Raw genomic sequence first — 18,779 nt, forward strand, 5'->3', positions numbered from 1 at the left:
GAGAGGAGTGTCTGGAGGAATGGAGAATGGTTTGGAAAATTTTGGAAGTTCAGAATATCCAAAGATAAAACATATCTATAAAACATATCTCTAAAACGGATAACTAAGTTTCCTATTCATCGAAATGTTATTATCAAGAGAATGAAGAAAACTTTGCCCTAGCAAACTAAGATATAAATTGAATCCTAAAAGTGAAATATTCAGTTATCAAGAATTCTATAACTTAGTCCCTTTCCTTTTGAATAAATCTGGCTGGAGAAGCCAATATAAACACCTTCTTTTTGGATGTTTCCATATCCAATACCTTCAGATGCTCCAAGACTACTATTATTTAAGCCACCTTGCAAAACACTGTTAATGCTCCAGATATGGTTTTGGAAAATATTTTGGTTTTTTTAACAACAAATTTTATTCAATTTTTCACATAAAAAAAGCTCCTTTTAGTGGACAACATATTTCCGGGTCATCACTTTTACATACAAATATGTCAATAGTTATACATTCATACATGCATGCTTAATTCTATTATTACCTTTTCCATTTCAAACTTTCCAAAAGGAGAGAAACAAGCAAATTAATCATAATCTCTTACATTAATCTCAATCAAAACATCTTTTCATTCCATTTCAATTATTTCAAATATAATCCTTTAATATTTATTTTAAAAATAAAAGTAACAATATATGTTTGCCTAATAAAAAAGTTACCAAAGTTTTTCCTTCCTTTTAATAGTCTGTATTAGTTTATTAATTTAAGTAGTTCTTTAATCTGTCATATTTTCTTTCCATCACACATTCTTTCTATAGATTCTAGGTTAATACAAGTTTTAACACAAAAGAAAAAGAAACAAGTATAGGTTTTCCCCCTTTTACTGCTTTGAGTGTGACACCTGAGTGTTTAAAATATACCTTTATTCCCTCATCTTAATTCCGTAGTTACAATAATAATCATTGCATCTTTTCATTTGGATTCCGCAACATATTTTCCCCCCTTAATTTTATTTCTAATTTCAAAAGAAGTAAAAGGGAAAAAATTGACTATTCAATTTCTGGTCACTGATATTAACCTCATTTTTAAACATCTTCACATCCATTTCAATTATTACAATTTCTTCAGTAAACCTTAACTTTCCTTTTGAGAATAAAAATAAAAATATATATTCATCTAATAAAAGTTATCAGTATCTATCTCTCCTTTAATAATCTATATTACCCTATTTCCTAAGTATTTTTTTAAAATTGCAAATATATTCTTATTACCCCTTGTCACCCTGCAGAATCCCCTTTTTAATTCATCAATTATCTCTGAAAAAACTATTTCTTTTCATCATTTTACTATTTCCATAGTTCTTTATTTCATGCACCTGTTTCTTACTGCCTCTCCTCCCCCTCTTTTTCCCATATCTTTTCTCATTCTGGTTTATATCCCTCTCTTTCTTGATATCTTCCTTTCCCCTTTTCTGCTGGGTCTTTCTATCTCTCCTAATTTAACAGGTATTCCCCTTTTTGATTACCTTCTTAAATCTCAACTTTTAGCCTTCCTTCTTTCCCCTCATCTTTGTAGTGTTCTTTGTGTTAATTGTCTATTTAAGTTGGTTTCTCCTTGAATCGACGACTCCTCCTCTAAAGTTCTTGCTTCTTGTTCTTCAATCGCCATTTCCATTTCTTCTAGCACAGAGCAAAGTGATTTGCCTCTTTCCTGTAATAGTTCTCTCATATTTTTAAGTTCCATTTTTAATTTGCGAAGAGATATCATCATTACACACTCTTATATTTTATAATCATTAAAGTCCACAAAAAACACTTTTACTTTCCTTCTTTCTTCTTCCAGTTTTCTAAAGTTCTCAGTTGTTCCAGCCCAAGGTCTATACCAAAGACATCAATCAATCTCACAATCAGTCTTTCCTTGCTTCTTTCTTTATTCTTTTTTAAAAAACAAATTTTATTAATTTTACAAAACAATATACAAACAAACAAAACATAAAATATGATGACATAAAAAATCTTTTTCTAAAAAAAAACCAATGCAACATCTTATTTAAAGACAGAATTATTCCAAGTTATCACATTCCCATATGAACACAATTTAGTATATATATTTACCTTATCTGTTCATCTTCATATCTTATCCCAAACTTCTCTTTATTACTCCCTTTCCTTCTATTTACTCAAATTATATCTCTTTAACTTTAGATTGTATACATTTTTTATATCCATCTGTCTTATACAATTTCATTGTTCTCTTACAAAAACAGACAAGACATAAAACATAAAAACATAAAACATCTTTTCTGAAAGTTGCTTGATCCCGGGTTAAAACTCATCGTACCGACACCACTTTCCCCTAACCTAATAATACTTAATATCACACATAACTTGTATTGGGATTCTGTTTAGCACATCCTAAAGTTACACAATATATTATATAGAGAGAAAAAGAAAAAAAAAGAAAGAACAACAATAACAAAGGAACGAATTTATAAATATATAATGTAGCTAGTACCCATGTGAATACCATTTTAATCATTCATAATACTCATTTATATCTTAAACATTTTATTCTAAAAACGCCTATAATAACACAATCTTATGTACCTTACAGGATCCCTTTTTCAATTAGATTTACCCATTGTCTCTAAATGAATTTTGTTTCTTTAAATCTTGCTTCCCATCATTGAGACTTCTCACCCCTTCCTTTCTCCCTTGCTTATTCTTTTCCTTACCCTTTTTACCCCTTTGTCTCTCCACCTCCCTTTTCTTCTTCTGCTTTCCCCCTTTCTGTTGTTTTCTAACCTTATATCCACCTTTCAGCTCATTTTTATCTTTTTTGGTTGTTTTTTTAGGTTTTAAAATCCCTTTTTTCTTTTCCTCTTTCTTCTCCTCCCCAAATAGGATCACATGTTCATCAAAGATGGTTTCTTCTTTGTCCCAATTATCCTGCTGCGCAATCAATTCTCCATAAGAACGTACCGCCATTTCTAGAGATTGAAAAAGAATGCCCAAAGTATCTTTCCAGTCTTGTTCTTCCTTTTTATATTTTTGATATTCAGTTTTGGATTCATCCAAGGATAATGCCATTATAAAGAGGAAAAAATTTTCCCAAAACAACCACCCAAGTGTTTTTAAACAAAGAAAAAAAAAAGATTTCCCAAAAGATCCAAAGTCACCAAACAATCCAGATAAACTATTTCTTTTAGCACTTTTTCCCTTCTTCCATTTCTTTTTCTGGGGTTGCTATTAAGTCACAAAGTTCCAATTGAAATATGTCTTTTTGAAGTCTTATTGATGTTCCAATGGCTCTTTAAAATTCTAGGCAGTCTGCTTCTTATTTTCAAATTCTACTTCAATTTTTTTTCCTCTCCCTTCCCACTCATAGCAAAAGAAAATTTTTTCTTTAAATATTTAGAAATCCATATCCCTTTGGCATTAGCATAGTCTTTAGCATTTAGCATACCTTCAATGCGGGTTTTCCGATTTCTCTCAAAGCTGTTCCGTTTGGAAGGAGAGTGAAAAGAAAAAAAGTTTTCCCTTTAATATCCATTCGCTGCTTACTCAGTCTGGGAACGATGTATCTTTAATAAGTATTAAATATCAGGATACTTTCACTGTTACTTTGTCCCGGTCAGCAAAGATCACTTTCACTTCTTCACAAGCTCCTCCAGCACTTTCTTTTTCTGGCTGAGCTCTTCTATGTGGCGGCCATTACAGACCGCCGCTCAGCTGCCTTCGGAGAGGGAGATTTAGCCGGCTAGGGAAGAGAGATGCGATGTCTCTCGTCCCTGCCAGAGCCCCCCAGTCTTCACCACCTTCTGCAAAGGTGGCTTAGCCCCGAAGCCAAATGGCTCGGGGCACTCAGGCAGTGAACACAGGCAGGGGACTGCACACAGTCGCGGATTCCTGCCTGGACTGAAGCGCCGCTTATTCTGATTCAGCTTTCACTTTCTAAGATTCTTACTTCGTTTCAATATTTCTTTAACATTATATCAACACAAGTTCATACAGAAACAAGATGCTTTCCCTTTTGTTTGAGTTCAAGTTTTTGTCAGAGGATGGCACTCTCCATCATAAAAAGTCCTCACCTTTTCCCCCTATTTTTTTATTTAGGGTTTTTCGAACCTCAATATTCCAGCACAATCCAGTCTCCAATTTGTAAATTTTATTATTTTTTGACAATCTTAAGTCCAGCTTTATTTTATGCCTGTTTGTTGCCAAAATATTTTAGTCCAAATTAATTCAGTCTTTAGTTCCGGCTTCTTCCTTTCCCGGTTCGAAGCCCCACTTAGCTGTCAAAATTATTTTCTTTTTTTTTTCCCCTGTCTCTTTGTATTTCCGCCGCTCACTTTTCTTAAAAGTTCAATGTTACCTTAATCCCGGGGTACTTCTTGTTTAGTTGTTTCGCCCAATTGTCCCGGTTCAGATGTTACCCACCTCTTTCTTCTCTCCTGCACAAATCGTAGTCCAGCTGAGTCCTCCTCTTCGGGGTGGCCACCGCTTCAGTCATCTTCGGGGGGATAAAGGCCAAGCCCGGGGGGGGAGATGTGGCTCCCCTCAACCTGGCTTGCAGCTTCCCCTTACACCATTGCCCCTCCAAGGCAGCTTCAGCCCCTAATCGCAATGATCGGGGCTCTCCAACGAAAGAGCACGGACCGTAGCCACGGACAGTTGCGATCTATGGTCCGTCAGCGAGGAGGGCTCAACCCAGAAGTCCGGAAAAGATTTTGAAAATCAAAAATAATCACCCATCATTTGTTAACTTTTAAAATGCCTGAGATTGAAAAGTGGGACTTGAATTTTGGGTTTTAGTATCTGACTATGAAAATATGTATGTTTCCATAAAACTATGGGGCCTTTAATAATTTATTTAGTTTACTTTCCTACAATTTTAAAATTTACTGAAATTTAACATCCAAAGAAGTTTCATCATTTTAACTCTGGACTTTTCTTCTATTTGCTGTTTGCTTTGTTATTACTTCATTGTATAGTCTCTTGAGGATTTTTGTGATTTCTGTTATTAAGGTTTATGTAATGATTTTGATTTAGGGAATATTTTTCAATGTTTTGCTTTACTAAACCATATAGGTAGGATTGTTCTCTTAGGTATTTCTATAAAATCGAATGGATAAATCCTTGTGCTATATCACTACCACTGAAAAAGCTGTAATTCTAAGTATGCAAGTAGAACACATTTTGTGCAAATGTACACTCAACTCCTTAAATGAAGCTAAAAATAGTTTCCTACAAATAATACTATCTGTATTAAGTGTTGTCTTTCCACAAATGTCCATACATTCTCACACACATAACACTAGAGTGTGTGCATATATCTATAAACTGATGACACTATAAGGCTAGTATTCTCTGGATTGATTTCTGAAACTTTATAAAATGTTTAACAAGGTTTTATTGTTTAGAACAAAGTGAGAGGTTTAGATCTTTTAAAAACAATTTTTGTTAAGTTTCATAGGTCAATAGTTTGGGTTCTGCAACCCTGTCTTATAATAAAAAATATAGAGGTTTCAGAGACAAGAGTACCCATTCTTAAAGCAAACTTGCAGCTCAAATAAACCTGGAATTCAATTAACTTGCAACTTCAGTTCAACTGGTAAACAGGTACATAATCTTTCTGACATACTGTGATTCTTTGCTGTAGACTTGTTACAGGATAATACGTTAAGCTCCTACTTTGGTAATATGAAAGAAAATTTGGCATGATTTGTTGGGACCTTAATGCTCTTAAATGTTTGTCCTGTCCTTAGACCTGATTATCATATTAATTAGATAATGGCTATTACTATGATAGATATGGATTGTATGTGATTTAAAAATAAATATTATACAGCATGGACTGAAATGAATGTTAAGGGAAAAATTAAAGTTGCAACTATTGGGGAGAATTTCTGAGATAAAACAAAAGTTTAACTAAAGATGATATTTTTGTTTCAAATAATACCTGTTTTGTCAACAGATGTACAATTTAAACAGTGACAAAAAGACATAGCTGCATTTATATGGCAAGGGGAAAAACATGAGTGTTAAACAGATGCAAAGGAAAGAGGAGGATTGGGTTTACCATATTTGAAATGTTATTTCACTGCTTGTTTGGTCTGGATGAAAGAATGAATGTTGTTGAGAAACAAGACTTTTACATTGAAAAAGTAATAATTAAGGTTTGGATGGCATGGATATTTATGGTATAATAAAGTTAAAATTAATGTGGATTTAAAAATCATTTTATTAGACATGCTGTATTAATCATATGGAATATGAAATAGATACATATAAGACCAGGTTGTGCCCAAAAGTATCTTTTTGGATCTCAGCTCAAGAAGTATATTATAAAAGAGAAGTGGCAGATCAGATAAATAGTACTGTGGTTCATTAGAAAACTATCAAGGGAATTTAAAAACAAATCAAGGAAACAATTAATAGCAGAAGAATATACTTAGCAGTGGTTTTCCTATTTACAATTACCTAATAAATGGATAAAAAAGGCTTATGGCATAGACAAGAGCAATGTAAGTCATCATTATTTGTATAATGATGATGAATATATACTTCTAAAATGTACAAACTTTTGTTGAATTTTTTTTAAAAAAGTATAACATAATGTATGGTAAATCCTATTTGATGAAATAAACTGTCTGGGTGGCCCAAAGAAATAATTATTGTTTTGAAACTTTTCATTTTTTGTTTTGATGATAAGATAGGATAGATAATAGAAAGAAGGAGTTATTTGTAACCATAGAGCAAGTAGTTAATTTATATTATATTTATAGTAAAGAAGATTGGAAGCCTCTTTGTATCTTCTTTTCTTTCTTTCCTTTTGCAATTTTAGCGTCTTGATTTTCTTCTGCCTTTTCATTTTTCTTACCGTATCATGATTCCTGTTGGTTTTTAATCTTTCTTAAAATTTGTAATAAAATTGTGTGTGTGTGTGTGTGTGTAAATTGTTTCTCCATATTAGGAAGTAGTCCTAGCTGATTTGAAGAAAGCACTTTTATCTAGTTTCTCTTAATCCTTTCTGGACCTCAAATATATCAATAATTATCTAGCTATTGCCTCTTTTTGAGATAGCACATTGAATCATATTATTTCTTCAATAAAATTGACTCTTCACACCAGATTTAATATGATTTCTAGCCCTGTTTTGGCATGGAAACCATTTGATTCATTTATCCTTGTACAAGATACCTCCCCCCCTCATTTCCAAAATCAAGCAAACAATTTCAGCTCCTTGCTCCCATCTTGTGGTCATTTGGAGGTTTGCAGACCAAATCTGGTATCCTTATATTCTTGGAAAATATTTGACTACATACACCGTAGCTGTCTTTTATATTTCTGTTCCCTACTGTGTTTTCCTATTGTGGGAGGGAAAAATACCCCACCCCAGAAGAATGAAATATTTTGGGAAATATTAAAAATGTGGAATAGAATATTTCCCCTAAAGGAAAAATGGGAAAAAATCTTAAGGGAAGCAGAAACCAGCACCAGTCTCTCTGCTTCCAAGCAGAAACTGAGGAGGCCAGCTTTTAGAAATGCAGATTTGGTCATCAGTTCAGAAAGACTGGGTCAGACAGGAAACTCCAAATAAGCAATTAGGTAAGCCAAAAATATTGAGAGGATTAGCTCAGATAAGCACCTAGCATTTGCATTTCCCTTTTTGCCTAAAGAGCCAGCCATGACCCCATAGGAATCTCACAACAGCCAATAGAATGTGTTCTTGCACAGGAACAAATAGCTTAAATACAAAGCCCAAAGAAGGTATAAAAACCCACCCACTCTCAACTCCATTTTGTCAGCTGTCCCAGAATCACATGTGGTTGGTGGTTCTGCTTCATCAATAAAGGGAACCTTTCTTTCCAATCAGCCTCCAGCCTCCATTTTATTTCCAGTGCCTTTCTACTGGTTTGGAACTGGACCTGGATATTTCTTCCAACACTATTATATCTTTTTTTTTTCCTTTTGCCTTTTTTATAATTTTCTCTTCTGTCTCCTTTTTGTCTTTTCCCCATTTTCCTGTTTTAAAACATGAAATTATAAAAATAATGTATATTAATTACAAATATATAATAAGTACTACAGAAGTGGGAATTGGACATAGATATGACAGGAGATAGAAAATCTGAACTCAAAATACATTGAGGAAAAAAGAATCGATCAGAAATAATTAGCAACAGCATTTTCAATATTTTAAACATTTTCATTTTCACAGAAGATAAACTTCCCTTTTTCATCAGAGTCTTCAGTTTTGAGACAAAACCAGCAAACTTCCCACCAACTTTTGTTGGCTAAAGAAATGACTCTTTGGCTGCTATTCTGCTGGTTTGTATTTTTCTTTAAAGTGAATTGTGGCTTAATAGGTATACTATTTAATCCTGGCTCCTTAAAGTCTGGAAACTCAGGAAACCTAATTTGCTTCAAATTCTTTTACATAAGATGCAGATAATGTTTTGAAAGCAAAACAACCAAGGAAGACAAATTTGAAGTGCATATAACCTTGGCCCAAAAGAAAATGAGATGGGAATATGTATTTTAAACTGGCAAGATCAGGGGAAAAAATACTTTGTACAAATGCGCTCATTTTCTGCTGCATGGGGTAGAAATGGGATGACTGTGAGTTCTAGTACTGCCTTAGCCATAAAGCCAGCTGGGTGACCTTGGGCTAGTCATTTTTCCTCAGCCTCATAGCCCAGGCTTAGATTCTGACCCTGAGGAAGTTGCTCCAGCTGAGCCTGGGGAATATCAGCCTTAGGAGACACAAGGCCAGGAATGACATGAAGTTGATCAAACACAGACGCCACCTGAGAAACTGGAGAAGTCAAATAAAGATGACATATGGCCTCCTTGCACCAGCAGTCGATGTTGGAGTGCAGAGCAAGGAAGGTCTATTATTAATTCCTCGCCAAGCAAATGGTGTATTTAGTAAAGGCAACTGGCTGTGGCCTTATTTAAAAAGCAGTTCTGACCATGCTCTTTTTGTTGGAAACAATGGCTGACCTCTGGCATTTGATGTTTGTGAGAAAAAGCTTGAACTTCTGGGCTAGTGGACAACCTTGATCTAATTTTTGGGACTCTGGATTTGCTTTGGATGTTTCTTCTGCTCATTTCTATTTCAAAGAAAACTCTGCTGGCAAGCCCCTGTTTTCTTTACATTCCTTTGATATTGTTAACCCTCCTTCAGCCTTGAAATAAAACAGAAAATCTTTAGAGCGGCCATGTTTGAAAGCCTGAGGCCGGGAAGAAGGAGGCAATGGCAAAACACTTCTGAAAAACCACAGGAAAGAAAACTAGCCCAAGCAGTCTCTGAAAAATGGTTGGAATGAGTGAATGGGGGGGGGAGAGGGAATAGAATTCCAGAACAGACTTTAATTCCTAGAAATGTAATTATAGAAATATGATATAGGCAGCTATTGCATTTATGCTACTACCTCTGTGGGTATTATGTCAATGATGAAATACATCACAGCCTTTAACTTAAATTCCTCACAAAATTCCTCAGATGAGATGAAGCCATTTTAGTACAATGATATTGTTGTTCATTACCTGTCCAATTTTTTAATTGGCTTCATGAAAAGGCAATCCTATTTTTCCAATTGAGATTGCAAATGAGGTATAGAAACAGAAGCAGAGTAAGTTGGAAACAGCTTTCTCTTTTGTCTCTTTCTTCCTGTCATTTAAACATTTTATTTAGGAGCATTTTCCCCAAATTCTAAGCTCACAAATCTCCCCCCCCCTCTTTTTTTTTCTTTAGATTAAACCATGCCTCCAAAGAGGTGGAAGTTCTGCATCTCTGCACAATAGTCTAATGAGGAACAGCATTTTCCAACTTATGATCCACACACTTGATCCACTGGCTGAAGGTATCTGTTTATCGTTGCTGATTTTTATGTTGTTCACTCACTGAAGTTAATGTTTACTAAAACTATCTTCATAACCACATATTTCTCTATTATTGATAGTGGGCACAGCTCTTAAATATGTCTATCCAATTATCTCAGTAAATGTATGTGTCAAATCCCATTATGACTGAATGTTTCTAAATGCCTGGTTTGAGATAGAAAACTTACTGAGATTATTTCTCTATCTACTCTATCTTACCTTAAATTAAATTAATAAATAACATGGTCATAATTTGAGGCATATATTTGCATATGTATGCATATTCTATTATGATTTTTATTTTCAGCATTTCAATGTGTCTTCTGAAAGTATGTTTGTACTTGCAAGGCCTGAATATCCCTGTTTTAAGACTCTCTCAAATGAAGACCCTTCAGTTTCATTTTACATAATCACATTAATGCAACATTTAAAAAGGTGCTAATTTTCCATTCTCCTGCAGTTATCGGTTTGCAAGTCGTTTTAAATTAAACAATTTCATTGTTCTAAAATTAAGTATGATGAACATTGGCTTTCACCATGCTAATATTAGTCTCTCTTGAATCTGAATTGTGGCTTTTAAAAAATTTAAAGTGGAAATAGGGATGGTTGGATCATATTTACCATCTTAAAAAAAACACCCATAAGGTTTAATAATTGCCACTGGTATGTTCTTTTTTCCTTTGTGAAGCACACTAGTGCATCTGATCTACTGTATCTATGGTAAACTACACACAAAGATCAGAATGCATGTGTGTTTTTTTTAAATGGGGCAACCTTGAAGGAAATGCTATTATTTAGTTAGTTAGTTTATGGCATATCATACATATACTAGCAATATGAATTAACATTTCAACTAGATTGATTAGTAGAACTGAATAAAATATAAATGTTAAAAGGATCTATGTTCAAAAATCAATGTCTCTAGGCCAGTGGTGGCTAACCTTTTGGGCTCCTGTGCCAAAAATTGTGTGTACACTTGCACGCTTGTACTCACGTGCCAGCACCCAGAAGGCAATGTGTGCCCCCCACGCCCCGTACGCACGCATAATCCCCACCAATGCACATGTAATCACTACCTACCCACCCACTCCCTTTGCCCCCTAACCTGCACTGCACCTCACAGCTGATTTTCGGCTGGTTTAAGGCCTTTTTCAGCCTCCCAAAGGCTTGAGGAAGGCTTTTGTAGGCCAAAAACTAGCCCCATTTCGTCACTTCTGGTATTTCAGAAAAACAGGAAATGACAAAACGGGGCTAGTTTTCAGCCTGCAAAGCCTGCAGAAGCCTTCCTCAAGCCTTTGAGAGGCCGAAAAAGGCCTCAAACAGGCTGAAAATCAGCTGTGAGGCATGCACATGCCCAGTGAGGGAAGTTTGCCTGCAGCTCACGTGCCGGCACAAATGGCTCTGCATGCCACCTGTGGCACACGTGCCATAGGTTCACCATTTAGGCCATCTAACCCTTGTAGCACAGCATCATTTATATTAAAAAAATAAGAAACTAGACTGGTAGATGCCCTCAGTTTACAGCCAGCCACAGTGATCTACAATTTGATGTGGGATTCTGCAAGCACACTAAGCCCTATTTATGATACTATGCCCTATTTATACAGAGAGTCCCAGCGGACGCCATGCGAGGTGCAAGTCCTATTCAGGATTGTAGGAAACATACTTCAATTTCTATGCTATAACAATACTAGATGGAATTTCCAGAAACCTATCTTCAAGACTAATGCTAAACTAGTTTTATTTGAGAGGTCTTAACCAATAGCTAGTTACTTAATCAAAGTAACCTCCAAAAACACCTTTTAAATGCTTTTTTTTAAAGGAAAAAAAGAAAGCCCTGTATTGAAAGAAAAAGAAAACAAAAATTAAGAGAGGGCAACATAGAGTAAGTTAAATTAAATAATACTAAATATGCATATGTTCCCTATTTTTTATATATATAAAATCTGTTCATGAAATACCTGGACCAGCAAATCTAGATTTAAGTTTAGTTTTTGCAAATTCCCGCAAAATTGTTATCAAGACTTAAAAATGCACGCATTACTGTTGAATTTGCTATATGCAATATATATTTGGGAGATGAGGTTCTAAAATGGTGGATTGATAATATCATAAGCCTTAGTAAAAATTTCTTCTTTCTTAAACCCACCCTCCTTTACACTAAGCTCAGTCTCTGGGTAAATTCCATGCACAAAGAGAGCTTGGTAAGGCTGTGTTATCAGTTTGAATAAACAGGTGATAAAATTTCCATGAAATAAAAATACCATGTCTTAAAAGGAGCCAAATTACATTTAAGTCAATCTTCCAATCTAACTTCTGCCTATGTAGTAGTTACATTAAATAGAATATCACCTATGTCTAACTAGCAGTTTGTTATATATAGTCTTTACAATATCACAGATACACATTGACTTATACTTTCTAAAAAAAATCATTTTTTAGGATGCATAGATACAGTTAATTGATCTAGTAATACTAGTGATATATACTTCTTGAGAATGAAACACGAAAATATTCTGCATCAATTTGTAATTGATAGCTTTAATTAATAAAAAATAGTATTCCACTGCTATTTCATTCATTGTTTATTTTATTAACAAAAATTTAAAAAATAGATAGAACTACCGTATTTCCCCATGTATAAGCCACCCCTTTTTTCCAAAATTTTCAAGCCCAAAAAGTAGGGGGGTGGCATATACAAAGCAGGTACACTTTTTATACGTGAAAAATGCATAAAATAATAAAGTAGGAATAAACTGGTTTTCCAGCAGTATGCTATACTTTTTTGTAAAAATTGTACGTGATGATACGATTACGAGTGCGAGTACGCGATAGAGATGCATACGCTAGGCATCGGCCTGAATGCTTTGTTCCTACTCTCGTTCCGATGCGTAGATTGCTAGCGTCGCCCGCACCGCTTTCGGCGTCATGACCGAAGTTGTAGATCTAGACGTCGAATTTTGTTTCTTTGTAAATTTTCTTTCTTCATAACTTGTTTCTCTAATAAAATATTTTTTTCAAAACTTCACAGTCCAAAAATTGGGGGGGTGGCTTATACAAAGGGGGTGCTTATACATGGGGAAATACGGTAATTAGGAGGGAGGGCAAAAGTGGGAAAACTAAATTTTCTCTGCAGAAGGAGCTGCTTTCTCTAACTGTAGGCATCAGATACTGCAGGGAGGGGATTCACATTTTTTAACAACCTGATTCTATGGATGTGGCCACATGACTGGGTGGCCATGGCTTTTTGCAGCACCCCCTTGTTTTGGTGGTCTTCTGGGCATCAGGGAAGCCTCTGGGGGGGGGGCATTTTTGCTTCCAGGAGGCTTTCCTGGGACCCAGGAAGGCAAAAAATAGAGCGGGGGGGCAGATGGGGGGTTATGCCCCCCCTTCCATTTTTTGCCTTCCTAGGCCTCAGGGAAGCCTCCTGAGTGAGGCAGTAAGACAGTGAGGGGCACAGCTGATTGTGGAAACAGTTGATTGTCAGGAGGGGGGAAAAGAAATACCTTAAGGAGTGACTGGGCAGGGAAGAATGCAGTCAGCGATGTCGGGCATGCACACGATGTTGCGCATGCGCAATAAAGACTGACTGGGAGGGGAAAGGAGGGGTGGGCGGAGAGGGGAAAGGCCTCTGCTCAGAATCAGAACAACCGGTTTATAGGACCAGTCCGAACTGGTAGAATCCCACCCCTGAGAGACTGCCTTTAAAGTTCTAGTTGAGCCATATGAAAAATGAGTCAAATAGTCACTAACTAATTTAAAAATACTTTCCAAAAGTAAAATAATTGATTATTTAAGATATCTTTTGAAAAGTTACTCCCTTACCTTTTATTCATTTATTGTTATCTTCAGCTCAGGGGCCGCATGCGGACAACTAATAATGCAGCCCCAGAAGATTATTGCTTCTGGATTTTTTTTAAAAAAGATAGAGTATATCAATTAAATCAGGAGTATGCAGAAAATAAACTGGGATTTAATGTTAGCTTTCCAATGATTCAGAATAATCCTTAAAAATGTCAAATTCCATATTGCTTAAAGTGGAAATAATAAAGTCATATCCCATTATGCTATATAAAAGAAGGGATCTTGTTTGGAGGAGGGCAAAAGGAGAACAAGTTCTCTCTTTGTCTGACATACTTCTTTTGCCAAGTCATGTCAGCAGCAGAGTCCTAATTTTTTTATTAATTAGAGAAAAAAGAGGAAGTAAATCAGTGCTCATCTATCCTCATGGGAGATTATTCTGTGGCTGCTGCATTCATTGTGGTTTGACATAAATTAATTATTTTTATACAATATTAGGGCACATTTTCATTTCCACAGCAATGTATTGTCATTTTTTTTATTACAAGATTCTATCACATATTAATAAATTATATTTTGACCAACACCTGATTCTGTGTCCTGATTCTATTGCTCACATCTTTCTATACTAAGAAAGTAATTCTATGAAAGTAACATCTTATTTTACATTTCATAATGTGAACCATTTTTATTTTTCTGATTAGTCTGTTTCCTGTCTCCTCTCATTTCATCTACCTTTGAAAATTGTAGTTGTTAATTAGTTTTCAATGTATGAAGAACTAATACTAAATGCCATGAATGTGGAATGGGTAAAGTAAAAGTTTTTATTTAGTAAAAACCCCTACTTTAAGGAAAGGTATATTGAACAACCTGAGATTAAAAAAAAAACAACCTGTGAAGTTGCTTTTTAATGGTTCATAAATTGCAATGGAGCATATCAGAAAGAATTATCTATTTTAAGTTACAACCCCAAAGTTTCTGTTAATTACCATGTAGTTATCATTACCATTATAAAATAATTTGATGAAACTTTATTGTTGGGCACAAGTAAGCAGAGAACAGGAGTTGAATTCAAAGCACTAGAAGTTTATTACATGTTATCTATGCACAAGAATTTGATCTACTATTGGTCAAGGCAAATTGGTGCTAGGTAAGAGTCAATGGCATTCATAGGGGGCTGGATTTGGTCCTCTTGTGGCTGTATAAGTATTCCAAATTGATATGTTTGACCCAACCTTTGGGCTCCGCCTGGTCATTTCCTACATTTATGTTTGTAATCTATATTGTGAATAGTGCAGTATAGCAATATTCCATGAGCAAAAGGTTGGATGTGTTTTATTTGTGTGTTAAAAATATTTATTAAGCTACAAATCTGCTTGTTCCATTCTGCTTACATAGAATTTAACTACAATAGGATGAATCAAGGACATTGCTTAATGGTGTTTGATAGAGTGATATGACTTTTTTACCAATTTCTTCCTTCACACAGTAGCCATGAAAGATGCTGTAAAGGGAGAATTGGTGTTGGGTACTAGAAGGGGAGAAGGAATTGTTAGTAACATCATCCTAGTCACATTGTCTAATGAATTGTCTCTCTAGGAATTCTGGCATTTTCTATTCACAGGGCAGCTAGCAGATTTGAATCCAAACCAGTAACTGTTCTTGCATAGTTTGAGAGGTGGAGAATTATCTGTGGTATCAGAAGTTTAAATGAGATATTTAGATTATTTCACAATAGTATAATGATTTTAGTCTTAAATTAATAGCATGGGTTCTACATCATTAGACTCATTAGCAGTACTGATGTGTTATGTTCATATTGCTTTAATGCTTAATTCTCCATCCTTTTTTGTTTGTTAATATGAATTCTATTTTAGAATTTTATTGATGTCCCTACTATTAATGGAATAAAATGTTTACAAAATAATTCTAGTTATCTAATCATCTTGGATTTCAATTATTGTATTTTATATGCTTTTGATTTGTTGTATGTATTTTAGCCTTTCCAGGTAGCTTTTATCTTCCTGTAAATGTTTAGTTTATAATAGTTCTTTTATAATTGCAACATTCTGTTTCACAGACATTTATTTTTAGCCATCCTAGATTTGATATTTTCCTCATTTACCAGGTTGTTTTACATCATGGATAAGAATTTAAACCAAGCTATCTTTCTAGAATTAAGATTGCATTTTATCTCAGGTTGCTATCATTTCAACTGAGCAAGAAATGAGAAGAGATATTATAATGCATTTTGCAGGAAATGTTCCGGATTCCATCTCTATTTTAAATACTGTGCTGATGTCATTAACAAATATGTTACTACCGGTACATTATAATAAGTAGCATACCCAAACATAATATTTTTGAGTTGTGTTGTATATTCCAATAAAAACTTGACCATTAATTCATTAATTTGCATTCATGCATTATTTTAACGGCACCCCTTTTGGCTAGCTTCTACTTAATACTAAGTAGTTGTTAGAAAGCTAGGACAGGATTTTACTTTGTGAGTTAACTGATTCTGTCATATTAGTGAATAAAGAAAACGTGTCATTTGTGGTGATACATAAAATGAAGGAGAAAGGTTGAGCCTTCTCAAATATAGAACATCTTTTAGCATAAGAGCTGTGGTGGCGCAGTGGTTAGAATGCAGAACTGCAGGCTACTTCTGCTGACTGCCGGCTGACTGCAGTTTTGCAGTTCAAGTCTCACCGGCTCAAGGTTGACTCAGCCTTCCATCCTTCTGAATTGGGTGAAATAAGGACCTAAATTGTTTTTGGGAGCAATATGCTGACCCTAAACCACTTAGAGAGGGCTGTAAAGCACTGTGAAGTGGTATGTAAGACTAAGTACTATTGCTATTAGGATAGGAAGGGACAGCTTTCTAGTGGAGCCAATCAACCTTTAATAAGTTCATCTATAGTCCCTTGTCACCAGGCAAGCAGAAGCACAAATGAAACTTAATTTTCCAAGTAGTTGTTGGGCTGTCAAAAGCAGATCAGAACACATTATCTGACGTCTCTTATTCCCTCTTTCAATCTAAAGGTTCTAGTACAGGGGATGAAAAAGACACAAGGAATAAAATACAGTATGTAGAAAGAGATAAGAGGAAAAGACTTCCCTCAAGAATTCTCAATATTGAACACATAAAGTGAGGAAGAAGTCCCTTCATAGCCACAGGTAGCCAAAAAGTAAAGCAAGAGAGCAGAAAGATTGCTCAGTTTGAATCAGAAGCTAGTTAGAAAAAAGAAAAGTATATTTCCGTCAGGTGCTCCTACCTAGAATATACACATCCAGATTTCAGAAATGGTCATATTTACAACTGATGAATAGTTACAAGCACTGAATATAGTTTAATGACACATGGATCAAATGGAATCACTGCTGAATTATAAGACTAGCATCTAATGGTATGCATTCTATGAATATGTAATCTAGGCAAGTCTCGGAAATCAAGCTAATTCTTTAAAATATAATTTTGACTATGAAATTCTGCCTATGGTTACTATAGTCTTTTAAAAATAATCAGAAGAAACAGAAGTAAGTAGAATTATTGAGAGTGAGCATGAATAAGTAAATGAAACAGCTATTGGGTATTATTGCAGAAAATTATTATTGCAGAAAATCACAAGTGATTAAAAAAGGAAATTTGTCCATAGACTTTTTTAATATTGGGTATCAGATACAGTCTTTCCTTGAAGCACAAGTTATTTATTATGCTACTGAAGGCAGCAGAGGCCGGCCTAAAGAGGGGCAGGACTACAGCCCTGTGATACAGACCTCTGAAAATTACAATATACACTGATCAGTAAAATAATTTATTGAATATTTAACCTTAAATGAATTGAACATGTATGATGATGCATGATAAGGATAGTGAGGGTAGTATATAGACAATAGCTCATTGAGTTGGAGAAAGGCTTTGTTCCTAAATTAAGTCATTATTGATGTATTATTTCTTTTCTAGGTCCTATCTTCCAGAGGCCTTGCTTTATTTTTATGTATTTAACTTTTTATGAACATACTTTATATAGCCATACATCTCACACAAGTAATTCTGTATGTCTTTAAAAGATGATAAGTACAGAAACCCACAACATATATTCCCCCAAGATCCCAAGGATAAGCAATAACATTGCTCACAGAGGGGGAAAAACATTTCTGTAACAGGAGGTCTTTCCACTTGATTCCAGTACCTGAGGAAAACAGCCAGGTCTTCAGTGTCTTAAAAAGGCTAACAGGTTCACAGCCATCCAAATTTTTGAGGTAATGCTGTTTCATAGGGCAGGCACTGGCATTGAGAAGACAAGCTGGCATTGTTTAATAAAAGGCACCCACAGCATGCCTTCTCTATGAGATCTGGTGAAGGGAACAAACAATGGGAGTCTGTTCCTGTTTCTTAATGCCCTAATCAACATTTCTTTCTTTTATAATTGAGTTGACAGTTCATTTGGGAAAAGTGAATTTTGGGAAGAGGTCATTTATTTGACTCTTCTGATGCCATTGTTCTATTAGATCTTAGAAGTATTAACAAAACAGGAAGAAGATGACCCTGATAGTACGATCCTACATTTCCTTATGAACAGAATCCTTTCCTTTATGACCATCTGAAACATGTTTTATTATTGTCCAGCTATTTAGTCCATCTTTATAAGAATTCTATTATGTAATAAAATGTAGTATATGAGTTAATGATATTATATTAATTAAATGTACTTTATGTATATCCTTTCCTATTTTATTTATCTTATTCCATTAATTTCTTTTTTAATGTCATAATCGATCTTCAATCATTCTGTCATAAATCATTATAGTTTAAAAACCATTAAAACTAATTGTTTACCCTTATCAAAAAAAAATCATATAGTTTTGTTAAAGAAAAAAATGTTCTTCTGATATTGCAAAAAGTAGAGAATTGTTTACATTTTCATTTCTTAAGTGAAATTCTAGTGAATACAAGTTTCATTAAGTGCACAGTTGAAGGTCTTGAGGACCTCACCTACAGTAGTGTTAATTATAGAAATATACAAAACTGTTAACAATCAAAGAATATATGTTTATACAATAATTCAGTAACATGAATGCTATTTCTGTGGCTTC

At 34.7% G+C, this 18,779-nt stretch overlaps 1 protein-coding gene across 7 annotated transcripts in view; it reads left to right on the forward strand.

Annotated features, from left to right (window-relative positions):
* Nucleotides 1-18,779, forward strand: part of SLC24A2 (solute carrier family 24 member 2) — a 60,419-nt gene that overhangs the window by 21,077 nt on the left and 20,563 nt on the right. For all 7 annotated transcript variants that reach the window (XM_026718382.2, XM_087926568.1, XM_087926565.1 and 4 more), the window contains one exon: nt 9,751-9,859. In XM_026718382.2, the coding sequence (XP_026574167.1) occupies nt 9,751-9,859 (109 nt within the window). The remainder of the gene's footprint in view (nt 1-9,750; nt 9,860-18,779) is intronic.

The sequence above is a fragment of the Pseudonaja textilis genome, chromosome 2 (genome assembly GCF_049901715.1).
Source record: "Pseudonaja textilis isolate UNSWEBS1 chromosome 2, rPseTex1.2, whole genome shotgun sequence".
In the NCBI taxonomy this organism is placed as follows: domain Eukaryota; kingdom Metazoa; phylum Chordata; class Lepidosauria; order Squamata; family Elapidae; genus Pseudonaja; species Pseudonaja textilis.